Source organism: Pleurodeles waltl, chromosome 1_1 (assembly GCF_031143425.1).
Source record: "Pleurodeles waltl isolate 20211129_DDA chromosome 1_1, aPleWal1.hap1.20221129, whole genome shotgun sequence".
NCBI classification, from domain to species: domain Eukaryota; kingdom Metazoa; phylum Chordata; class Amphibia; order Caudata; family Salamandridae; genus Pleurodeles; species Pleurodeles waltl.
In genome coordinates, this window is record NC_090436.1 from 790,970,819 (window position 1) to 790,998,051 (window position 27,233).

Below are 27,233 nucleotides of genomic sequence, written 5' to 3' on the forward strand. Positions count from 1 at the left end.
GGAATACAAATTTATAATACTAAGGCTCTGAGCGCAGCACTACATGGAGCAGAGATAAAGGGCTATACCAACTGTAACGCCCTATCTGTCTCCGAGAACAGGTTTCTCAGGCAGCTGTTTGCACTTCCAAAGAGTACTCCTCTAGTTCTGTTGTACTTAGACCTGCCATTCAAGACAATTTCTTGGAAAGTTGAGGTTCAACTTTTACTATATTGGCACAGGATCTGGTCCTCACCCGCCCTAAATGCTTATAGACCATCCCTCAGAGATGTGCGTGCTCTTCCTGGCATTTAGCTGATACCCTGGTCCATGCATATTAGGTCCTTGCTTCCTTGCTTAGGAAGCGGAGGTTGGAATATTTGTGGACACCGGAGGCTCTTACACCTAGCTCCAGAACTATGATCAAATCAGCCTATTGGCAGATGACACATCAATAGGCAACAGCCGAGGCCCTCTGACCCTAGATTTGTTTAAGTTTAAGTTGGCCCCCAGCTATGAGGACATGATCCCACCTTATTCAGGAAACTGTTTTTACAAATCAGATACCAGACTATACCAAATAAGGTCCTTCTGTGCTAAGTGGGCAAGTATGTATCAACAGAGTTCTGAGTGCCCAGGCCGTAAAAGAGCCTTCAAAGTTCTACCTCACTTTCTGTTTTTTTCCCCAGCGTACGATGCCCAGAGGAGAAAATTGCTATTACCTCTATGCAGATTGCTGGGTGTCAGGAGTTACTTGGTTGCCACAAGGATCTTAGAAACTGATACTTCCAGGATGGTGGTGTTTGCAGTTGCATAATACCTCCAGGCCATAAATATTTGAAACTTATCCGAACCGAAATAAAGTTGATATGATAATATGTTTTATATTTTATGTTTATTTTGGGCACACAGCTTGCAAAAAGGTTTTTTTGTGACCTGCAAATGTTTATTGAAAAAAAGGTAATTGAAGTACTTGACTAGTACTTGCTGTCTATAGCAAAAAAAGATAAACATAATTAAATAATAATGTGTTTTAGAAAAGAAACTCTCTTTGCTTTGTTACAAAACACATCCTGTCTTCAGAAGGGATAGATCGTGGAAGCTGTCCTCTGAAAAGTACAACTAATTGTGGGCACTGTTTGGAACAAGAATGTACTTTTATGTTTACCTTTCCTGAAGTGAATGTTGATTAAACAGAGGACAATGGTAAAAGTATTCACAGTGGTTTGGGGTTGCATGGGATGCAGCTATCATCACAGGAACTTGTGAAATATTTTCCATATTTCACATGGATCCTTGATATACATTTCAAATTCAGAGGTCTTTGTAAAATTAATATGTACAATACGTTCAGTGAGTGTGAATATATGTGATGTTAGGACCAAATGTCAGCATTCAATGAGCAGCATAATAGGGGTTGGGAATGGAGGATTGTAACTAAATCGCTTAAGACTGCATCACATGCTTGGCTACTTTTATTGCACACAAAAACTGTGGTCTCTAAATTCATAGTTCAAAAGGTTAATGTCATACTTATATTTCACAAGGATAATGTCATGCAAATGAAATATTTCCATATTTCGTAGATTTGTAATAATGCCTTTGAAATATGGATTTCATTCAATAGGAAGTCTGGTCTCAGTTTATTTGCACTACCCAAAATGACGTCTCCTTTGCAGTGACGTATTGCTTGCCTTATGGTGGACATGCACGCCTGCTAAAAGTTGGCACATGTCCAAAGTCCTGCCCTTTCATTGTGTAAGATGTATCCTCCTACAGAATGAATTCTTGCATCGGCTGCAGGGGGTAGACCTGCTCCCTCTCGCAGCATTAAAACGTCTCACGTTCAGTGTTTTGAGCAGGCCGTGGCTCAGAAACTGTATAGCAGGTGGCCGCGACCCAAATGATTCCGCTGAAGGAAGCCCTGCCAGGGATGGACGCCCCTGGTATTTCGGGCATGTGAATCACATGTCCTCTGTAGCATTTGAACGACCCCTCCACCAAGTCTGCCGCAGAACTAGGAACCCTTCTTATAGCTGACGGCTACACCGCGCCAGGAGGGCCTGAAAAACGTTGTTTGCTGCGACGAGGCGGATACACCTGCGATAAAAAATGTCGGACAGAAGCCCTTTCGAGACTGACATGCTAACCCTGACCCGCTATGTTATGGAGAAAGGTCGACAGGCGAAAGGAACCGGAGAAATGACCCAGCTCCTGAACTCCATACTGACTGCCATCAAGGCCATCTCGTCTGCAGTGCGGAAGGCGGGCATCGCCCACATGTGAGTCTGAGGCAGCGAGCGCCGCCCGAGGCAAGGGCACATTCTGCGCATGCGCCGCGTGTTCCCTCCCTAGTCCTACCGAAGTTATCCCAGGCTGTTGCTACAGCAATGACAACAACACCGTGGAATCAGTGGTAACATTGTTAGCGCTAACCAGTAATGTATTGGTGGAAATTACTAGGGGTCTGTGGACCTGGCATCGCATCTCCTCCTAATTTTTACAGCTATTGAAATGCTGCACAGCAGATCTGTTTTCTCTTTTGCACCACTGCACACAACCGATGGGTTCTTTCTGCCCCTCCCCCCCCCAGTTCGTAATACATGTAGGACAAACACCTGTTGAGGAAGCATGTGCTACTACATGCAACTTATGGAGTGATTTCCAGTAATGACATGGGCAGGAACAACATGTTAACCACTCAATTCCTCAGTGTTTGCTGCACTGCGAAGAAAAAAGTACAGTTTCTGGAGGAAATGTTGGCTCACAGTTCTGTGCAATGGCAAGTCTGTGCACGGTCATCTGCCAAGCGATTAGAAATGTCTCGTGACCACATTTCCCTACAAATCATGTACAGCAGTAGTTATAGTTTTTGTTGCTGCTGCTGCTAACATGTTGTTGAAGTTGTTAGGATGGAATTGCACTGCAATAAAACCCCACGAAAGGCCTGGACACTGGACGGATCAAGGTATGCAAGGTGGGTGGATACGGGTGTGTTTTGCCTCTTCAGTTTGTGAACGTGAACAAACTTGTGAGTTTGTAGGCATTCACAAATCATGTATTTCACTCAAGCAAAGGGCTGTCCTAACTCCCCCTCCAAGGCAGGAAGGGCGATGCATCACCTCCAGCCGTGGTTGGGGTGCAGGAGAAGGGGTTTCTCTGCAAAAAATAGATTCCCACTGGAGACAAAAAATACAGTTGTCCTTTGGTCTGCATTTCATGACTGTGCAGCTGGACACTATGCACAACTCCACATTAGGGACATGGGAGCAGGGGAACTTGGCCACCTCGCATTCTCCATATTACTCCTGGACTACTACTTAGAATGCTTGTGAATACCCAAAAGGCATACATTTATATCCGTATGTAGGTATAGGTTTACAGGTGTAAACGTTCAACTTTTCTTTGTACATTGAAACCAGACTGGGCAAAAACCATAGTAAATCTACACTTGTAGGAGTACTATGATGAATGGGTTCAGATGTACTACGTTTTACAAACATTGCCAGTAGTGCGCCTAGAAACCTGCAGAACTCGCATTAAGCACAGTACTGCCAAAGTCATGCGACCTTTTTGGTGATTGCCATTTCCCCAGTGTGGATTTTACACATGGCACAATTTTGCACTGGTGGAGAGGCTGCCAGGCGGTGCATTTGCATTTTGTATATTCTTTATTTCAGAAGAAAAAAGTGTTTTTTGTAGAAAAGCCTTTCAACCTCACCCCCTCGAAATGTGAGGGCGTACCGTGCCCCTTCCCACCATGGGAAGGGATTTACTCTGGTCCGTTGCTTGAGGACATCTCTGACTATTTCCAGGGTGTGAAAGGGCCATAGAGGAGTCAGTGAATGGCAACAAACTGAGGAGTTCATGGTCATTCACAAACTCTCAAGGCAAACCACGTCTTGAGGTATTCACTCCCATCCCTTGCAAGTTGTTTGCTACTGCACAATTGTACACGGTTGTGGCACACAATGCCGCGCTATTAAATGTACTCAGACCTTTTTGGCGTCCTCCGTCGATACCAGTACGGATAACTGCAGCCGTGTTCAGCTGCCAAGGGCCGAAAATGCCTTTATGAATCCGGCCTCAAGTCAGTGACCCCGTTTAAAAATAATTAATGACACTACTGGCGATGATATTGACGAGGATGATACAATACTGCCTTTGCCTTTATTTAAAACAAACTTCTTTGCAGTATGTTCAGGTGTCTCACATACATTGTAATACAAATAATCTTATATATCGGTTTATATTTGACCCGACAGATCGCCCATGGGTACCAATTAAACAAACTAGGCTCAGAACTGGAATAAAATTAACCTCTTCCTCTCCTAAACAGCCGATCGTGCAGTACAACCATGCCCCCCCAGACAGGGGGAAATCCAGACGTTTATATTATAGGTTAAGTGACACAACCTGTAAAGTTGCCATTTACCTGACATTGCTGGCATGTTTCCATCGTTGTCTTCTAGTGTTAATAGCGTTTTATCCCAAACATTTGTAGGCAGGGCCAGCTTTACCGCTGGTGGCGCCCTGTGCAACAGTCTTCTTTGGCACCCTCCATGACTTCCTTCTCCACGAATTCCCTCACTGTCGCTCTACAATAGTGCCCCTCATCTCTTCATAACCCCTCCCTGAGATGCATTTAATTTTTTTAAAGCGCTACTCATAGTTCCCTCACAGTTTTGTGATCTGCATGGTACGTGTTCTTTGCAGCAGGCACATTATCCATCTGCGCTACTTTATGATGAGTCAAAACTGCCCTCAGACAAAAATCCGATCTCTCACCAACAGTAACATTAATCACCCGAGTTATTGTGACATTTTTATTGTTATCTGAAAACTGCTGGCCACAAGGAAGTTCATGTGCTTTTAAACCCATGTTATTATCAAACACAGCGCCCCCCACCAAAGACAGCGCCAGGTGCAGGGGTCGCTGTGCCCAAAAGCCCGCCCTCTCCATAGGCTTCGATGTGGCGCTCCTTCTGTTGAGGACTATCATTGCCGAGATCCCCACCTGTGGCCATTTGGTCAAGTCTCTTACTCGCTGCACCAGGCCAGGAGCATGACATGCCTTCCAGTTCCTTGCAAACTTCCTTTCAGCGCAACCAAGGCCTGATCTATGAGCTCACATTGTTACCTGGATGTCCAGATCTGGGTAAATGACTCAGTAAGCAGTTCTGTGGTACCATTGGGGTTATTGTTTCTGAGGTCTCACGCCAATAGATTTGCAGCGCAGTCCCACGCCATGTGGTAGAAACGTGCCTGAGTTTGAGCACGCCTATGACAAGTGTCAGTAGCACCAGTATTCATTCGGGCAATTCTGTGGGGTGAGGGGTACGTTTGGTGTAGGTAATTTACCTGTCTGAAGCAGAATCCTACATTCCTTAAAACCTTATGTTCATATTTTAGAATGTTTTCCCAAATACCATCTATGAACTCAGGCCCATATTTATGGGAAAGTGATGAAGTGCAGCATAGCAAGTCTCCTCGCTACACTGCACTGCGTCACTTGGAAAGGGCAGGAATGCACCCTGCTCAAGGCATAAGGCGTATTCCTGTCATTTCGCCGTGCACTAGCGCTTAACGGGCTGCCTAGCGCCAACGCAGACACCTTGCACCTTGTTGCAAGAGTGCCTATGTTGCATGCAGAATTGTTTTTGTGCAGGAAGGTGCCCCTTCCTGTACAAAAACAATTGTGGGAAGCATATTCCTCTTTCTATGTGTGCCCAGAAAACAACACACATAGACAAAAGGAAGAAATGAGGAGAAATAAAGATATTTTTCCTTGTTACACCTCCCTTGGGAGGCATACGGTTTTGGGATATTCCCAGGTTTATAAGTTCTTGTAAACCTGGGAATGTGTCAAAATCCATGGGATTGGCGTGGGAACACTCATGCAATGCCCATGGATCGCCTTCCCAGGGCAGAGTAAGGCAACGCAGTCATTGTTGCTGCATTGCATTTCTCCATATTTTTGGACCCACTCAAAGCCATCCAAAGTGGCTTCAAAAATATGACTTAAGATTTGCATCATGCATGTACCACTCATGAATACGACCCTCAGTACGAAGTGTGCTTTTCCATTTGCATCTCAGCCCTTATGTCTTTAAATGTGGTGTGTAGGAGGGTGGCTGCTTCTTTGCAATTGCCCAGGGTCACAATGTAGGACAGCAAAAGGGACGTCTTCAGCTCCTGATCCCTAGCCTGCCAAGTCAACCCATCGCTGCTACCAGCATGCACCAGGGCTTACTCCCACTTAGCCCAGTTTCTGCGCATAGGAGCCCTTCGGAGAACAATGCATTCACTACTCCCATGCCTACATTAGTCCAAGACTGTCTATCATAGTGTTTAGTGAAGCTTTGAAACCGTGTGAGGCACAACTGTGGAATTTTAGGACTGTAAAAATGTTTGAGCCCCAATTTTTTATTTTTTTTTGCCAGCAGAACCAACTGACTCCAGGGACCCTCAGGTGGCTCTTCTAGTGCCTAATATTTCCCAAAAGCCATAGTGCCACGACGTCGACACAGATGCTGAGACCTCTGTTGCATCCTGGCCACTTGGGAGGCCCATTCAACGCATTGGCAGGTTATCTGTGACACCAAGCAATATGATTCCATGTTGAACATTCCCATTCCTCCATCGGCCAATACAAAAGAGGAGCATTACCTCATTTATGCCCTGTCTGGTCCTCTGTCCCGCTCATATATCAGACAACAAACCATTCAATTCCCTCAAATGTGTTCTTATCATGGATATTACTTTAAAGAAAACCATCAGTTTTGGCAGTATTATCAGTGTAATTGTCCACCCTGCCAAGGGGTAGGAGAGCTCCCCGGAGGTTACCCCTTCCTAATTGTTCATCCCCACCATAAACCCGACCCCCAGATACTAGAAGGTGTTATAGATGACACTCAGTGGCATGTCTGCTTGGTCAGTCCATCCCTGGTCTCCCCTGAGTGAACTACGTAGATGAGTGACTTGTCCCAATTAAACCGTTAACCAGATACTACCCCAGAGTCAGACAAAAAGGCCAATAAGTGCATCATGCAAGGCCTCGGATCCCTCAGATTTAGAAAAGCATCACAGGTTTAGAGAGAGATTGTCTATTGTCCGGCCTTCTAACACATTAAGTAGACCAGTAGTCAATCGCCAAAGAAATAATCTGTGGCAAAAATGGGCAACCCTGCCCCTCCCACTCTGCCCCCGGATCGACCACTGCTCCGATATCACCATACGTGTCTTAACCCTGGCGTGTGGGTTCAAATAAAGAAGCCACCCTCATCACAAGAAGTACTACACCATGCCCACCTTTTGAAGGACCTCAAACAAGTAAGATCTTCAGAGGTCTTCTCTCTATCCACAGAGGCCATTATGGCACCCCTTGGCAGGTGATGTTGTCTTTATCAGTTGTTGTAAATATGGGGAAGGAGGCAATGAAAGAAAGTAAAACAAATTTAACCAGATACAAAGAAAGAACATGGTATTAGTAGACAGCGTTTATGTGGTATCCTTCCTTACATGTTTTCCAGCTGCACTCCCTTGCCTTCCTTGTTCCCCACGACACCATAGAATGTGATGTGCTGGAGGTTCTGTGCTGGTGTACCCAAGTTAGTTAGACCAGTGCTGAGCTGTGTGTAACACCTGCTCCTGGTGGGTCTCTGGCTGCTTCTTTACTTGTACTACTACTTTGTACCTGCTGGACAAATAAAGCCTCCGTGTAACCTACAAGCCTGTGTGTGTTCCTGCATTCTCCTGACCCGCCTCCACGCGTCATTACAGTTTACTTCAAGGGGGCATAATTGGATAGAGTGCAATGCACTAACCTCTGAATCTCCTATCAGTTCACCAGAATGTTAGGCATCAACATGTTTGTGCAAAACTGTTCTACTGTCATTTTTAAAATGGCTCCATGACGGAGTTCATGACATTACCTCCCTTAACTTGAATCCATTACAACTTCAGGCTATCCTACCTCTGCAGACACCACCAATCACCAGGGGCCAGATGTAGCAAAATAAAATTTTGCGACTTGCAAATTGCGAGTACTAGCGACTCGCAATTTGCAACTCGCAAAATGTTATGCAGAAAGGTGTCTCAGACACCTTCTGCGAGTCGGTATGGGGTCGCAAAGACCCACTAATTAATATTAATGAGGTGGGTCGCTAATTGCGGCCCCATACCGACTATGGGCACTCGCAAACATGGAGGCCTGCTGTAGTCAGCAGACCTCCATGTTCGTGACTGCTTTTAAATAAAGCAGTTTTTTTTTTTTTAAGTGTAGCCCGTTTTCCTTAAAGGAAAACGAGCTGCACTTAAAAAAAAATCCGAAACCTTTTGTTTCGGTATTTTTTCAGGGCAGGTAGTGGTCCCTTGGACCACTACCTGCCCTGAAAAAATAGTTTGTGGTCCATTCACAAAGGGGAAGGGGTCCCGTGGGGACCCCTTCCAATTTGCGAGTGGGTTACCATCCACTTCAAGTGGATGGTAAATGCGACACCATTTGCGACCGCATATGCGGTCACAAATGGTATTACATACCACTACGAATCGCAAATAGGAAGGGAACACCCCTTCCTATTTGCGATTCTGAAATGCATTTTGCGAGTCGGTCCCGACTCGCAAAATGCATTTCTGCATTGGAAACACGCATTTGCGAGTCGCAAACAGCAGATTTTGCCGTTTGCGAGTCGCAAACAGCAGATTTTGCCGTTTGCGAGTCGCAAAGTGTTTCCTACATCTGGCCCCAGATACCTTTCCCCAATAGAAGGTCCTTCCCAACATGCTGTTTGGTTTTGTCTTGCAGACCCACCATTGGTGGCAGTGATTGCAACAGAGTTTTTTAGGTTGAGCGTGCAAGCGGTTTGACCTTTTGTAAGTATTGTGGCCTTTTAACCACGCCCATCACTTTCACACATTCGTGGGCTTGCCTTTCAAAAAACCTTTGTTATCATTGTTAAATGCTTTACGTAGGTCCCTCCTTGGAGAGATTTTGTTACCGCCATGCAGACTGACCCTGTTACATGGATAATTGCACGATTGCCGATATGTTTGACTCTGAGCTAACTTCTTTTTCCTTTTCTTTCTCGCCTCCGCACTCATGCTCATGGCGGCCATGGCGCTTTGAATCAGCTCACTTATGTCAACTAATGTTTTACTTTGTATTTTTAATTTATGTGGCAAGAAAAGTCCATTTAGGAGTTTACAATGCCAATAGCTCTAACTGGAGCAAATGCGAGACCCATTGCATTGCAAATGCTTGTTAGTTTCTTCTTGGCAGTGCAGAGTAGGAGAAACCTCTGTTAAGAGTGACACCACTGGAGGACTATTCGCACTGCGGTAGCAAAGCTGCAATCATGTAGCCTGCCATGACGGCATTTGGCAGGCTACAGACACTCGAGAAGGAAGATCCCCCGGATCTAGTAGAAGCAGTTGTGCACTTCTCCTACAAATTTCCCTATGACTGTCATGTAAGCACCTAGGTTATGGGTGGTGACCTGCTTTCCTTCTTTGGGAGCATATGTGCTCTAATCTATGTTTGGTGGAATTTATAGGCAGTGGATGCAGCCAGGGGGGACCTTACCACTTTCTACCCCTGATTGGTGAATGTGTTTTTGGCCTCACCGTGTGAGGCTCAGAAGGAAATGATAAGAGAAAGCATATTTTTCCTCTTTCTACAGATGATAAGGATGGTCAGCCTGAAATGAGCAGATATGGGGTTTCTCATTCTGTATCTCCTTTCAGTCTGGTGCTGGTGTTTGCTTCACAAGTTCAGCAGATGATTGAAACAGCAGTCTCCAAACCCTTGGCAGCAAAGTCTATTGAGAATGGAAATAATCTCAGGGCTGCGAGATCTGATACCCAGTTATAGTTGGACCCTTCTTTGGACTCTGATTCAGGGTTCTGGGTATCTCTTTCTCTGGCAAATATGTGAGGTGGGAAGAAATTCTACAGCTACTTAAACATAGAAGAGAAAATCTAGGGTTTTAGCCCCCTCCTCCTCCAAATGACGAAAAAGGCCTGCTGTGCAATATGACAGACCTCCTTCTGTGGCTCTGCCTATTCACAAAAAGGTTACATTCTTGATTTTCAAGTAGAGGAAGGAGGTGGCTTAGTCCACTGCTCAGAGAATTCTCATGAAAATGTCCTCCTTGGAGATTTCAGAGAAGATTATTCCTTGTTATATCAAGATTGATGGCATCGTCACTCCCTTGATTGGCCATACTTCAGTGAATACAGAAGGTTATTTCCCTGTGGGTGCAGTAGAGAAGAAGGTGGATAGTGGTTTGAAGATGTCTTTTGTAAATAATAATCTGGACCCAAAAGCCAGTACTTGCACATATTTATACTTATCCATCTCTGGTCAAAGATTTAGAGCATTTGCAGCTGTGATCCAGGGTATTACAGATAGCCCTCATCTCCTGGTACAGATTGAACTGAAAGCAACGTTTTTGGCTGCTGTCTCCTTAGACATTTTATTAACAGCTTCTGTTGTATTAGGGGCTTCGGTGCTGGGCAAAAGGAACTTATAGATGAGGGATTGAAGACAGATTTTTCAAAGAAATCTTCTTATTGAAGATTCCTTTTGGGGCAGGAAATTGGTGATAAACTTGATTCGATGATCACTAAATCATTCAAGGATGAGATGCATACATTGCCCTACAAAGGAGGTTCATCTGGTTCCTTCAAATCTTGGGATCAGAAGTATTATGATGTTTTCCTAAAAAAGGTCTCTAAATCCTATATTTCACACATGAGTTTCAGCCTAAGAAGAATTCAGATGTTTCAGATTCCACTAACCAGTCAGGCAATTATACGAGTAAGCCAGTATCCTTCCAGTTCAGAGGTGGTAGGAGAAAGGATCATCAGTGTTTAGTCAGTGTGGCAAAAGCAAATCTCCGACCATTCGGTCTTGAAAATTATGAAGAAAGACTATCAGACAGACTTTGATGCTCGTCCTCCAGATTCAGGAGTCATCCTTACTCCTGTTCTCAGAAATCCTGTCAAGTGACAGGCCTTTAGGTAAGTCATTGTGGTATTAGAGATAAATCATCCTGTTTTAGAAGCTTTCAGGAGACTACAGGCCAGTTCTGGATCTAAAAAAGGTCAGTTCATGGGTAAAAACAATTTGCTTCAGGGTAGCCACTTTGCACACGATAATTTCTTAAATGTATAATCAATGAAATATTTTAGAATGAAATGCAATATTTTATGACCTTTTTCACTTTTAATTGTAAAATAAATTAGGACATGAATTAGAATTTAGCGGATTGGATTACTTCGTCACAAACATGAAGGAGATTGTGTCCACAATATTACACATTTGTCATATCCTGTGGCACTTATTATACAGCAGATGCGATAGATGAGATAGCCCCCACGTTTGTGACAGACTAACCCATCCACCAAACCCTAAATCAAGCACTTAGTTAACAAATAAAACAATATTTGTTAGCTGTATATACAAATTATGGTTTTCTTTTAGTCTGTTACTTTCAGTCAATGTAAATATAATTATCAGTTGAATGTTTTAGTACATGAGCCAGTAGTAGGTGAAATTAACATTAAAGTCCTCATTGTGATTTGCCTGGAGTTTACAACTACGCCTTTCTTTTTGTGTCCTGGTCCAGAACGATCAGATCTGAAAACTTTAGACCTGATAATACTGGGCCTAGAGACATTGGGCCCAACTTCCCTACAGAGCTGTAGGAACTTGTGGAAGATGTTGTGCCTGGCCTCCACCTGCTGCATCTTTCAGCTAGAGAGCAGATTAGATGTTCCTCCAGCTGAAATAAAAACAAACCTGCCATCCTGCTCCAAGAAGGTAGTAAATATTCACAAAGTTAAAAATGTTATTTGACCCAGAAGGAGGAATAACATGTGGAATTAGACCTGGTGTTATAGGTGTCACATTGTTTTCCTATTCCGGGGGAGATTACTTGTAATCTCAGTTACCTCACGGGGTTAAACCAATTTTTATCATTAATTTAGCCCTGGAATCTCTCCTCAGAGACAATGGAGAAATGGTAATTGAATATTGTGGTCTGCTCTTAAATGTATCAAATTCCAAATCAATGGTCGCCTTTTGTTGGTTATATTAAAGGCTCTCAGTTTTTGTTTTTTACTGATTTTTACAGATAAACACAGACAGAAAACTATTTTCTTGTCTTAATTTATTTCTAAAGATGGAAAAATATTAAAAAAATAGGTCTGTATGAGGCTGGCCCTCTATGTAGTGGGCAAAACTAGGCACTTTGCAGGGGATTCAGGCAACCACACATTGGTTTACAGATGTAAGAACTAAACCACTTAATGCTCTAATTCATATGGTAGCTTGGACGAAAAGTTACGCTAATCTTGGAGAAGTGCAAAGTACTTATAGTACTCACAGTATCAATAAATGAGACCACATACTCAAAAGAATAACTCAAGACCAATTTACAAAAAGGCTTCAGATTTTTGTAATTTTTTTAGGACCAAGATCATCAAAATCAGGTAAGTATTTTTTAAGTTTTAATAAAAATTGTCTTTTTGTGCATAATTATGCATCATAGGAATCAATGGAGAAAATACTTTGAAAATGCATATAAAATCAGATAATGCGTTTACCAATGTCTCGTTTTACAATTATATTGAGGTGGTCAGTGGGCACTATGGGCCCACTGGAGAAGTTCAGGGGGCTCCTGGTTTCGGCAGGAGCAGCTGCAGAAAGTCGTTAGAGCTGGTGGCAGGCCACTGCAGGGGACCACTTGGAAAAGCACTGCACAGGTGGACTTAATGGTGGGTCTGGTGAGTCCCCTTGGCATGTCAAGGTTGCAAGGGGTGGGGCACCTCTAGGGCACAGCTGGATCTACGGTGCAGGGCACAGGTCCGCCATGTACAGAGTGAATTGGTGAGCCAGGAGCTGTGCAGAAAGGTGCCCTTGGAAGCAGGAGGTATGTCTCTTTGAGGGTCGCTTGCAGGTCATCAGGGGCAGTCTGGTGGGAGGTCCTGTTGGTTTCTGAAGACCCTTAACTGGGCTTCCTCCTGGTCCTTTTACAATCCGAAATCGACTGTCCTTCTTGGTGTCTGTTGTTAGGTGACCAGTACCTAGGGCTATTGCACTGATTGGCCATTGGAGGGCACAGTGTCACCAAATTTGGTACACTTGCAGGGTTTGTCTGCACAATGTGTCAAGTGAAGTTTGGCCTAGCTGCAGCGTCTGGTTCCTTGGTCAGCAGCCATTTAGTGAAGTGGCCTTCACTGGGTCTTTTGTCTTGGGCTGCAGGAGAGTGATGCCTTTACTCTGGAGGGATATCTTTGGTAAGTTTTGAAGAGTGGAGGTCCTCTGGGGGTTTGTAGAGTCTGTCTAGTTTCCAAGCAACCCCTCAGCGGCAATTGTCGAGTCATGGGTGCAGCAGGTAGGGTTTGGCACCTTTTCGTTGTGCAGCAGGATTCCGTTCTCGAGCCTAGGGTCTTCTTTGTTGCTGGTTGTCTTTTGTCCTTGGAATCTAATTTTTGGTCTAGGGATGCCCACTGAATACTGTATTTAGTGGTCCTTTAGGAGGGTACCTGGTAGTGACCAATGGGTCATCTACTTTAGGGTGGCTATACCCACTAGGTGACCTCTTCCTGTGGGTAGAGGTCTCTTCCCTACACTGATTGGCTATTTTCCTTCCATGCAAGATGGAAGAAAATTAAATCGAGGGGTCACCTTGCATTCAACACCTTAGGGGTGGTGCAAACTGGAGATGACCACTCTCCCTATCCTTTGTGTGGTTTCCCGACGTTGCTCCAGCCAAAATTGGGGGTTTGCAAAGGGGGTGACCATCTGCTGCTAGCAGTAGGCCTGGGGGTCGAGTTTCAAGGGCGGTAAACCCTTTGAAGCTTGCTAGCAGGGAAGTGCACATTCCTGAGGGGGAGGGCTGTTTGCACCTCCATCCAGAAGAGCTTTATTTTGGGACCCAGAGAGCAGGATCTCTCATCCCAGGGTTCCAGAATCTTGTCTGATAGTGGCAGGCTGGTTGCGACCAGCCAGCAATCATGCCAGCATAGTTCGCATTTGCAGGGGGCACCTCTAAGGTGATTCCTGGCTATGTGTGCTAATGAATCCAATACTAGTACCAGTTTGGATTTATCATTCTGAGTTGTTTGATACCAAACAACCCAGAGTTCAGAGTGGCTATCATGTAGCTGTGAAACTCATGCTGACCAGTGTCCAGCACATGTATTAAAATGGCTGTTCTGTTCACTCACTATGCCCCAGGTTTGGCAAGGACACAGAAGGGGCATATTGCTCATGCATCTATGCCCACACATACAATATAGTGCACCCTGCCTCAGGGCTGTAAGGCTTGCCAGAGGGGTAACTTACCTATAGTGCGTGCAGTGTATAGTGGACAGGGCACACAGGCTGTGTGCCATGTTGAGTTTCTCTTTTAGGATTGCATCAGAACACTCAGGGCCTGATTCTAACTTTGGAGGACGGTGTTAAACCGTCCCAAAAGTGGCGGATATACCACCTACCGTATTACGAGTTCCATAGGATATAATGGACTCGTAATACGGTAGGTGGTATATCCGCCACTTTTGGGACGGTTTAACACTGTCCTCCAAAGTTAGAATCAGGCCCTCAGTCTGCAATGGCAGAGCTGGGTGCATCTGGATGCATGGCCCATGAGGGTGGCACAATCTGTGCTGCTGCCCTCAGGGGCCTACCCATACTACCCCATGCCCTGGGTACCTAAGTACTATTTACTAGGGACTTATAGTGGCAGCTAAAGGTGTTGCCAATTGTGCCAATGCATCACAACAGTCTTAGGGAAAGAGATCTGGCCCAGGAAACCTGGTCAGCAGGGGCCTTGGGCACCAACGACTTTGAGACAGTGGGGGCTAACCATGACAATAGAGGCCTTTTCTCACAAGGTCTCCTTTGGAATATTCACACTACTGTCAATCACAAGTGCCAGGTCAGTAGGTGAGCAGATTGAAAGGTAGAGTAGTAAAGAAAATATTTTGAGAAATCAATCATCAACTTTTCAGTTCTGAATATACGCACATTTTTTGTTTTGAATACACATTTGTCAATTTTGGTACACATATATTTATTCAGTCAAGCTTCTAATTTAGTGAGCTTGACTGGATGCAGGAGAGCTACTTCCAGGTAGCTGGCGAGCTACCAGTAGTTCACAAGCTACTCATTGGAGAAGCCTGTTATTGGGCATTTCCTCTGTGATGTATGGTCTCTAAAACTGAAACATTCCTTTTGGTCCCCAAAGCTATTCGACTTCAGTGCAGATCCAAAGATAGGCACTGGCTTCCCCCGTTTGGTCTATACACTTCAAATACACTTTGCAAATGCTCACAGACCTGGGAGGGTTGTTTCTTAATGCTCATTAATCCTTTAACAAAAAGAGAGTACTAGGAACTGGTGATGTGGGGTCTTTGTTGTTTGCAGCCCTAGAGTGTGTGTGACAGCCTTGCCCTCTGTCTTTGAATCCATCCTCTGTACACTGTCTTTTTAATTCTTAACTGTGGGGATTCATTTGTGGGGATCTCTCTGCCTATGTCCAGCTGGGGCACTTTTGGTCGAACCCGCTCCACAGAGGAGGAATCTGCATCTTGTCGAGCTACTCATGCACTGCCGTATAGCACCCTACTGTCAGTCGCTCTCATCGCAGAGCTAACTTGCATATTACCTGCTTGTGTTCCGTCCGCTGGTGGTCTCGAGTCCATTTTCCCATTTCCATGTACGTTTGCAGGTGCACCCCTTCCCCCCCCATTAGCCAGCATGCGGGAACCATCCAGCAAATTCTCCTGACTTGTATTCACGCTCTCCGTCTAGTTATCGTGTTGTTTAGCGACCTGAGGGAACAATAGGGAGGAAGTAGTGCAGTAGGAACACAAGTCCTAACTTTGTCCCTCAGGTCGCTTACTTGGTATCCTAGCTTTTCCTCGGTCTGTTTTAAAACATTAACTTGGTATTCATGTTTGTCTTCATTGGCTTCCTCATCCCAGTAGAAAAATGCGGGACACTGTTCGACCTCAATCTTATTTTTAGGATCCTTCAGCTTCTTTTGTGGCTGGTCTAGATCAAAGGTACCCTGTTCAGGAAAGGATTTTTTCCCATCCTTGCTAGTGAGTCCCACCCACTATTTCAGAAACTGACACATGACTTTATCATAATGCTGGCACATAGTGTGGGCAGGAGTCCATTATGATGGGGTTTGTTACGATTAGATGTCTCTGGCCCCCATTACTACTTCTTCATTCATACATTGTCAACAACAAAGGATCTGCTGGCTTTTGCCCCCAGCTGATCCTGGGAAGTGGCAGGATAGGTGGTTTGCCAGATTTCTTTCTAACTGATCTCGTACAGGAGGGGAGGAAAGGTATCCTACAATCACACACAAATACCCTCTTTATTTGGGTGTGTGCATGGAGGGGCTAGTGGAGGGGCCGGCGTGACTGCATTAATTCTCGCACACATTCATCCTTCAAGGGCCTATGCCTTGAGCTCTGGCACTCATGATTATCATCCCTGTCTTGGGTCCTCGCACTTATGCCTATCACCCCTGTTCCTGTACTACTTAGGAGAGCCCACTTCCTTTATGACTATGCCATGTATCACTCAAATACTGTTTTTACTACGGGACTACTCCTATTCCTACCTACTAAAATGGCCTACTATCCCATCATCCTCTACCTCGACGAAATTGTCTGTGGACTTTAACACATCAGAGACTTTTCATAACAATTACGTACGAAGTGATGCAAGCAATGAATGATAAACCTGGGTAAACGTTTTCTCAATTTAGTTAAATGGGCTTACACTTTCTGCCGAAGTACCAAGTCCAGCTCTGGAGAAATCTCTCTATAACCTCTAGCTCCTGGGGTTGTCATGTGAAGTCTGGTCCAGTACTTGGCCTCTCTTCTCTGAGTGAAGACAATGCAATGCCCCAGGTGCTGTGAAAGAAAACAGACGCTCAGGAAAGTTCATAGAATTTCAAACGCATGTTTAATGCAGAAAAAGGCAGCAAGTGTAACAAGCATTTGCAAATGCACTGGTCTCTCATATCTCCGAGTTAGAGCTATTAGCAGTTGTGAACTCTCAACCGGACTTTTCTTGCCACATTAAATGGAAAAAAAAGCGCTATCGCGCTGGTACATTTCACTCGTAGTGAAACCTATCGGCAAAAGTGCAATTATCTATGTAACCGGCAAAAGTGCAATTAACTATGTAACAGGGTCATGCAAAGCGCTCGACTTCGGCCAAGTGAGATTGCGCTGCAAAAAGAGATAAAAAGTAGTCCACAAACCAGACAGAAAACAGCGAGCCTCATATGTTTTCAGTACTTCATCGCTGCGCTCAAGGAGGGCTAACCACCGGAAAAAGGCATGACGTATGCATGCCTTCCACTAATGAAAGCAAGCAGATTTTAAAAGGCAAGCCCACTAACCAATGAAAGACACTGACGTGACATGGATGGGGCTCCGAGCCTTTTTCTAACTACAAAAGTGTCTCGCAAGCGATACGCCTTCACAAGCGCATGCAACGCAGGCTCGACCCTAAAAAGTGTGCTAAGCGCGGATCGCCATATCAACAGAGCAGTGCTTCACCCCTGGCCAGTAGGAGCATGTGATGCTAAAATCTATATATTCTGGTGCTACACCTACATACTGTGGGCCCGATTCAAAAATTGCTTGTTGTAGTATGTTTTGTAGGACTACAGACTGCTATTCACTAAATATGTGCAGAGTTTGTGCCTCCACAATTACCTTTACTTTATGTGTGCAGAGTTGAGTGCTCTGACTGCAGAGTTTCCACACACATAAGTATAAGGTTTAGTAATTAATATGGGTCTGACACAGGGGAGTGGCTTTGAATAGGGGCAGATTTACTCCAAAAGTGGATGCGATTAGGGAGGAGCAAAGGGGGTTTAGGGAGGGTCAGGGAGACGTTACTCACCCACACGAGGAAGGCAATTGCTATACTCTTGCTGTGAAGATACGTAACCTACAGTCATCAGTAACTCCATCATTAAAACATGCATTGACAAAGCCGATCGGTCTTTTCTTTCAAAAGCATTGCACACCCATTGGCTTTGAAAATGCGTTTTGCTGAGGCTGTCCCACACCAGCAAAAAGAAAAATAATGTTTGGTGATGATGAACACCATCAGCAAAAAATTAAGAAAAGAATAACGCAGTGATCTGTATAAGTGGATTATGGATGCGCGGCTGCACATCATGACACTTAGGCAGCACTGCATTATGGCATAGAAGAACACACTTGCGTCACCATGCATGCACATCATGTTAAGGCTGCCATGTTTTTTGTCTTCTTTATTTACCATTCCAAGATGGAGAACTCCTGTCTTGGAGTGGTAAATAAAAACATATTAATGACATTTACATGACTGCACATGGTAAGAAAGGAGTAGCCAGCAAGAGACTTCAGCCGACAGACCCTTAAAAAAAAGAATAATAAAATGAAAAAGGTCAAAGAGAACGCAGGGAGAAAATGCCCGGAGGAGAGAGTATGTGGCATGGAGGAGAAGGTCAGCTTTGCTGAGCGTGGAAGCAGCAGGGAAGGGCAGAGGAGCAACACCGATGCAAGGGTAGATTTGTTTTTAGAAAGCAGAGGAAGCAATGGACTGGCTGGGGTAAGGGGAGAGCAACACGGTGAGTGTAGAGCAGTGTTTTGACAGTGAAAGTAGCATATAAGGAAAAAAGCAAGAAGTTACATGCCTTCTGATGGCGTGGGAGAAGGAAAAAAAGTAATTCCTTCCAAGTATTAGAAGGACACAAGCCCTTCAATCAGGAAAGAAGAAATGCTCCAGTGGAAGGACAAAGAAAGACTAGAGAGGAAAGCCATAAAACAAGAAGCAGGGAAATAAAACAAACAAGAAAACCACCCAGTCAAAAGCAACAGGTTGACCCAACGCCCACCATGTGTATATATTTTACTGTATTAGAGACACAAGGTCTTCCCGTTGGCAAAATCTAATCGGGACCTTAGATTACAGCTCCAACACTCTTCAGACCCACTTCAGACTCACAGAAAAATCTGTCCCGCTGCACCACAGAATCTCAGAATCCATGATCTTCTCACATTCACTGAAGAATCCAACACCTTCCAGGCACACCTCACACTCAGATGAGAATCCAGCTCTTTCGGCTCAACTCACACTCAGAGAAGAAACCAACTCTCTTTGGACTCGTCTGTGCTTTCATCGAAACGGCTTCCTATGACATTTAAATTTTAAGGACGCATGGTATATTTAAGAAGCATTTCGACGCCTCGTCAGGGGTCAGTAAACGCTATATAAATACAATTGCAATATATAATTTTTTAGATGTAATCAGTTACACTTAATTCGGCAATGCTTATCTTTGTGGGAACATTCCACTGCCAACCACAAGAGGTCAGTAGAACATTACTGCTAGTTTGCACATTCTTTTTCTACACTTTAAGTAGTGACTATAACAAGAAGATTAAGACATTTTAAAAATAAACAAATATCTGCAACGAGCTTTCGCCGGTTTCCCTAACAACAGAACCCCATACCCAGCAACAGTGCGAGTTAACACACACACACACGAACATGGAAAGCGCAGCCAGCGGCAGTTGAAAAGTTCCCCATGAGGCAGAACATTTAAGTCAATTTCCCTTTGTACAAGTGCACATCACCATAGGCATGGCCTGAACAGCAGCACTACGTGTTTTTTGCAGAGGATGAGCAACACGTCGGTAATGCAAGCTTCCCTCTGACAAAACAAGCTCAGTATGGCTACACCTCTACATTTCACTTTGGTTCATTTTGTCATCCTGCCTTTTCCAAGTAAATTCTCCATCCTATGTTGTCCCTTGCAATCTGTGTGTAAAAGGTAAAATGGAAACAAATACACAACTCACAATCTCAGACAGTACAGAAGAGTTAAACAGATATTATTGGCTCATATAAAAGTGCTGGTGGTCAGGTTATGGAGACCTTGTGAAAACAGACAGCAGACTAATCTTGTAGAGTAAGATTCTAGACACTGACTATCACAGAAATATCTGCTTAAATATGTATTTGGAAAATGAATCATTTTGTCCTCAACCGTTAGCTTTTTAGCTTATAAAAATAAACACATTTTTATTTAGCAAATGCATGCTTTTCATTCTAGGGAAATAAGTGTGAGTTCCTCGACCACCTTTGCATTTTCAGTAAATACTTGTTTGGTGAACGAATGTCAATTTAGCATGCCACACATGTGTAATGTGGGGCCCTAGGCCCTCATGCTCGTAAATGAGATGACGCAGACACGGTGGTAGGGTGGTACTGAACTGGCCTCAGGCACGTGCGCCCGGCCCCTTTTATTGGCAGGGTCACCTGACTGGTGTCGCCTGTGTTGAGTGGGTGTAGGTTACACAAGTAAGACCAGCCCTCAGCAGAGTGGCTGGCAGAAACACTAGAACGAGTCCAGCTGGACTCTACAACATGCATATATATTATGACTAGCATGCTCAAGTTTCACCATCTCATGCCCACAATACACTGTAAATTATCACTATTATGCTAGTGCCAGCAGTATAACAAGGGTGGCAGAATTAGCTTCTTATTAGTAGCTTCATGGTGCAGTTCCTCTGCCTCCTATGAGACCCCAGCACATTTTTCAATCTATCCGATTAGCAATGTTCAAGAAAACACACGTTTCATGTCATGTGTCCATGAACACTGCAAGTGGGCAGGCCATCCCTTTCTGCTTCGTCTCCAGGTTCTTGGTGATAGGAGGAGAGGACTAAGGGGGCTGAGGCATTAGTGAGTATGAGTGAGAGTGAGTAAGTGAGAAAAGGTGAGTTAGCGTAAGTGAGGGGAAGAGAGCAAATGTAAGAGGAAGTGAGTTTGAGTCCGGCAATATATTTTTTTTAAAAAGGGGTGAACTCCTGGCTGGTATTAATTTATGCCCCACCACTTTCAAAGCTCACCAGCCGCTACTGAGGGTGTGCATCATCATGCCCGTATTCAGCCAATATGCCAATAATTGACAGTGATGTGTTAAAGTCAGTCTTCAGCGAATAGGTGAGCACCAAGATGGCAGGGATGCTCCCAGGATGTGAATAATTATCACCAATAAGACAATGTCAGCATTTTGCTGAGAGAGGCGCACCTTATGCCATGGAAGCCCTTAGTATGCCAAGGTTGGAATTTTCCAAGGGATGGGCACCATAAAGCCATAGATGCCACTAATATAGCAATAATTCACACAAATACGTGAAGGCATTCAGCAGATTGGTACACAAATGGACACCGATCCTTGACGAATGTGTGTCTATAGGAGCCACTCGCCCAGCACCTGACCATGTTATAAATTACCTTCCCAAACTGAGTGGACATCCTCCTGCAGGCAAGGTAGGGAGACTTTGTGTCATCTGCATGTAGAGGTAGTATTAAAATAAGGAGGGATCTTTTGTCTCTGTCTTTTTTTGCCCTGATGAATGCTCAAGACTAGGCTAGTTTATGGGCTGACATATGTTGACAGGAAAGTATATGTGAGGATCACAGTGCCCAAAACCATTCCTCTTACCAAACAATAGATGTAAAGGTCATAGTACCCAGAAACATGTCTCTCAGCTTTTTTAACCATACCCAGACTACCAATAATAGTGGGATGTCCTATAAGTTTACCCTGAGGTATTTGTTTATCTGAATGTAATTATCCAGCTAATGTGCATAGGACAGATGGCGGAACACTCACACACACAGACACATGCACATACATCTGCAACTGTGCTTGTACACAGATATGCACACGTACTCTGGCACATGAACACACACACACAGGCACACATGCATATTAAAAAGCTATGAAAACATTTATTATTCAATCACCTTCTGCTGGCTAGCTGTACTGTTCCATTTCTCCTTTTCATCGGCCATAACTCTGCTCTTCTTTAGCTTCCAACATATTCATGGACCAAAGATTAGCAGACTAGGTCATCTCCATTGCTTCATATGTCACTTGTGGTTGCAGGGACTTTGGGCACCAGCATAGTTGGAAAAAGTTGCCCAGCCTGCTGTTCTTACCTGCTGCCACCTATTCCTCAGCTTGGACGAGGAACAAACTGACTGGGACGCGAGAATTAAATGGTGCAAACATAGAATTTCCCCTATTTGGTGTGGTGTCACTGCAGTTTTATACCTGCTGGCCTTGGGCCCAAATTCAGTTCAGCATCTTACCCTTTCTGGTGGAGGGCAGCAATGCCAATGGACTTTTTCAGATGGGAATTTGGAATCCCTCAGCAGTGTGTGGTCTGGGTGAAATACACAGTAAGCTGGGGTTAGCCAGTGCACATGTTCTATAGCACACATCCAGCCTGTGTGGCTCATATTAGTACTCACTTGAGGTAACTTTATTAAAGTCTCTATTTGCATGGTACTAAGGCAGAATTAACCATTAAGTAAAAATAAGCATGTGCTTAGGACATCAAGGGAAGGGGGGGTACCACAGACATTTTCTATTGCTGGATTTACCATGGACCATACAGTGCAAAACTGCAAATGGTACAGCTGAACCTGGTCCCGCAAAAGGGGTAAGTAATACAAATATTAATACAATAGTAACAATAGAGGTTAATGATATACATTCATCTTTGAAATACAACAAAATTAGAATCTGGTAACTGCCACACAGTGTGAACTCAAAAACGTGCAGATCTGTATGGATCATTGGCTGCCAACTGTGCACTTCATGAGATGAATTTGAAAGATAAGAGGCTGCCACACAGGAAATGCTACCAGGTGTTGATTACAAGGCAGCTCAAGCTTGCAAATGTATCAGAAAGAAGCTACCTAATGGCGGAGATGCTGCACCAGAAGTATATCTGAATGCCAGAGATACATTTCATATTGCCACATTTTACACAATTGTTGACAAACTTGAAACTGATATGAGAAGAGGAAGACATGCAAACAAATAGCATAGATTTTATTTCTAAGTGATGTGCCACATAACGTCACTTCATCATGTACTGAAATTGAAAGGTATTCTCAGTGTTGTCAAAAGCTAATTGATGCTTACCCAGAGGACATGAACACTCATTTCTCAGCTGACCTTCAGCAGTTTCACTCATTTAAAAAAAAAACCATATTTTATTGTTTTCATAAACATAAGAAATAATGGAGAGCACATAAGACATATATGGTTTTACATGTGTATTTTTCACCAATTTTTATGCTATTACATTCTGTGTGTCTTTACATATCGACTCTTTTGTCCTTAAACTGTCTCGTTCAGTATGTCATATATGGTGGACTACGTGCATTATTGCGTTGGTGTTTTCAAGTTATTATGTCACCTTGTGTTCTTGACATCGAACATTATTCTTAACTACCAACTATTGACCATTAATCAGACATCTTGGTGTTGAGGATACATTTTCTATCGCTGCATTCTTGACTGTTATCAATTATTATACATTATTGATGTATGTGAGAGAAAAGTTCTGGTGGGGGGTTGGAAGCGTTTCGTCGATTTTATTATGTACTTAGTGATTATTATCTTATGGGTATCATTGGGATGCATCCTGGTCATGTTCCTCTTTATCCAACAATGTGAATTTTTCTACTAATTCATCCCATTCCTGGGCTATGGGGTATTTCCTCCATCCAGCATTTTCTTCTCTTCTAAGGGCAACTCCTTCTGTTCAGCAGTTTCACTCATATGTGTGCCTTAAGTTCAGTACAACACAAAATGTAAAAGCAAGATTCAGTCATGCTGAACATTATAAAATAATTGTACAATGCGGTATTGAGTGTGCCTTTCCAAATGTAGACATTTGCTTTCACATAATGTTAACATTAATGGCCACAAATTGCTCAGCTGAGCGTTAATTTTCTCAGTTGAAGTATATTAAAAATCCCAACAGAACAACTATGCAAGAAGGCAGGCCGGGTACCTTATCTCTACTAAGTATGGAAGCAGATGTGTTATATAAGATTAATTTTGAGGATCTGATCAAAGACTTTGCAATTAGAAAAAGTAGGCAAAAAACTTTTCAAATATAAATAAAGTGGAAGTATACAAAAAGAAACCTTATTTTCCTTCTTACTGTAAGTTTTGTTTCATTTTGAAAAATAACATTTTATTTTGCAGTTTATTATTGTTTATATTTTGAATTAGATACATATGGGGGCACCAAAATATTTTAAGTGCTTACGGCCTCTGCAGTAGTACCTCCTTCCTCCCTGGTGGGTTGTTCATGAAAATGCTCTACATTTACTCTGGGCTTTAGAAGATTATGCCTTGATGTTCCTTCAGGAAGAATAAGGATTGTGGCAGGTCTGGGAGCCAAAGTCATTGGCAGGAGAAGCAAGGTCATACTCAATGTCCTAAACCTGACACTGGGTAACTATGGACTGAAGTAACTGTTTGAATAAAAGGAGCCTTTTTAATCTGTATCTTATGGTCTGTCTCTGTCTCTCACCACTCACTCCAGCCTACAAGGGAAAAGAACTTTCAGATACAAGGTGTCATACTGTGGCAATGCCAAGCAGAGCTCCCAGGATCTATAGCAATGCTCCCAGGATCTCAAACAGCATCCCCAAAAACTCTTGTACAGTCCAGAAAGGATCTGAGGACACATCATCTCTTCAGAGAACATTGCATCGCCACACGGTGGGATTCACCAACCACCAACATCCTGCTTCTTTGTAAACGGTCTTTAATCATAATTCAAGGCTTCTGCCTTTGTTCTACGATGTGCTGCTCTCTTGCTAAGTTTGCACTCTACAAATACCCCTACACAGTTACTGACATGAACTGCAGATTTGCACGGCAATTAGCCATCTGTTTAGTTCTTTGGTTAAGTGCCTTCTCTAGTATTTTCCGACCATTGATTTGGACAGGAGCAGTTGACCAGGGTGAGCCTGGTAGGTGACCGTCCATATACTGGCTTCCTTTTGTATATTCTCTCCCAAACATTTCCTCGTGTTCGTAGTCACTGTGTAGTTTGTATGCAACTACTAACAACATTCCCAGGACACACAGTAGCCCTATTTGTTATCAAGATAGATTTCGTTTTAGAAGAAACATAGGTGTTGCTCTCTCCTTCATTTCATCCAGATGAACTTGTTGAGGGACATGCTGAGCTCCTAGAACCGGATAATGACATTTTCAGAGAAACCATGCGACATTCCTTACTGGCAGAATCAGAATGCGGAAAAACGCACCGAGTGAACTTTGATATATCCCTTGATATTACATCACCAGCTAAACTACCATAGTCAGTGAACTTCTTGGAATTGTCTTGTTAAGCGGTCCCTGTCTTAGTCATAGAAATTAAGGCCACATTGTGCTGTGTGAACAAGGCCAATCATCGAACCACAGCTCAGCCCAATGTGATTTGATTGCTGTGTCATGATACAAGTCGCCAGCTGTCTCGCGTGTTTGTTACAAAATCCAACATACTCTCCTTCATACATGTTTGCAAACCTTATCCAGTGCGATGATTTTCAGAGCCCTTGGCAAAATACCAATCTGCCTTTTGGGTGTCTCTGCTCCTCTGCCAGTGAGATCATTGTTAGGCCATTTATGGCATTTTAGCACCCCATTATGGCTTCTGGTGGTGGTGCTTCAAGGCAACTGCTTAAGGGCGGCTGATTGTAGCTCAGGCCATGCTGTAGGGTCCTGCAGGGTTCTGAGAGACCAAACATGGGCAGATCCAGAATTAAAAAATGGTGCACTCATAAGCCATCCCCTTAATAAAGGAAGCAGCCATGCAGCTCCACAGAGTACGATGCTCACTCTTTCTGCAAAGCTCACCCAATGAATGCCCCTGAACACACCTTATTCTTGCTCAGCAGAAATCAGTACTCATACACCTGACTTCTGTTTTCACTATCCCCTGAAATGCCCGCATGTTCCCAAGAACTACCCCCCTTATTCAAGGGCCAACATTGTACCGGGGTAAACAATGGGCATCATCCCTTGTATACCCACAAGTAGCCAAGAATTAACACTAAGCTGTGAAAGCCAGCATTTTTCCAGTTTCCATAAATGACCAAAGTTGCAAGAGGGATAGCTTTTTATCAGACTGGGCAGTGTGCACAATACACAAACACATGTGTGTGCGCGCGCACACACACACACACACACACACACAGCTTCAAGTTACTTTTTACACTTACTTTCCCTTGTCCACCTACCATCCTGACTCATTGCTCAAGTCAGCTTTTCCTCTCCCTCACACACTTGACTCCTGCTCCCCATAGGTGCTCCTGGGAGGAGAGTGGGGCAAGAGAGGGTCCGTTGGTGGTTATGGGAAGGGGCAAGTCGAAGCATATAGGGGACAGGGGAGAAGGAGAATTTGATTGCCCGGGTGAAGGAAGCAAGCAGGAGTGCATGAAGGGGGTGGCCTACCAAGCAGGAATACTTGGGTGAAAGGGACAAACTAGCCATTCAGGTGGCGTGCAAGAAACCCTCAAGTGGGAGTGCTGGGGCACGGGGTAATGGGGGAAATTCACTTGATGGAGGTGTGGGGAAATCAGGTCTGCTTGTGCAGCCCTAGGGCTGGACTATTGTGCAGTGGTGTGTGCTTCTGACAAGGAAAGAGGAGCTTCATACTCGCTGTCAGTGGACGAAGGTCTGACCAAACGTTCCATTCTGGCAGAGGGTGAAGGTCTGGCCAAGCTTCCCATTTTCTGGTAGCGGGGCTCCTTTCTGAGGTTTGTTTATTTTTCCTGCTAGAGAGGCAGAGGAACTCTTTTAAGGTCAGGCCTAAAGACAGCTTTATCTGTGTCTCCAAACTTATGAAATGAAAAAAAAAAAAATTGTCATGATCTGTTAACTGTCTTTCAAATCATGCTCCCTCCTTTCACAAAGAAAAGCACGGGGCAGTGGGTCAGCACACTTTAAACATTGGCTCTTTTGCACTGCGAGTGACAGCATTACGCATGAACACTTATACACATCTGCCTAAAGAGAAAGTGATCTATATTTCCATAGTGGCACTGGAATCCATTCTATATGTGCTACATCCATTCATAACTAAGATGGTGTGTTGGAGAGACCTCAGACAGCAAATATGAACTACTTGGCTCCTCCAGGACATTCAGGTATCCTTTGTAGTGGGTCAGACTCTTGGTGTGCAGGAGATGGGGAAGAGGGTCCCTTTGAAACGCCCCCCCCCCCAATCAAACAGGTTAACAACTAGTTAAGTGGGACAGACTCCTTTTCTTTTGTACCCTTGTTTTAGGAGTCTCCTGACAGGACACTCCTGCCAACAACATG

General features: G+C 44.0%; 1 protein-coding gene across 1 annotated transcript in view; it reads left to right on the top strand.

Moving 5' to 3' along the window:
• The first annotated feature begins 1,985 nt into the window (after positions 1 to 1,985).
• Positions 1,986 to 27,233, top strand: part of LOC138287567 (fructose-1,6-bisphosphatase isozyme 2) — a 260,398-nt gene continuing 235,150 nt past the window's right edge. The window contains exon 1 of the mRNA XM_069228127.1: positions 1,986 to 2,261. Within this exon, the coding sequence (XP_069084228.1) occupies positions 2,092 to 2,261 (170 nt within the window). The 5' untranslated portion in view covers positions 1,986 to 2,091. The remainder of the gene's footprint in view (positions 2,262 to 27,233) is intronic.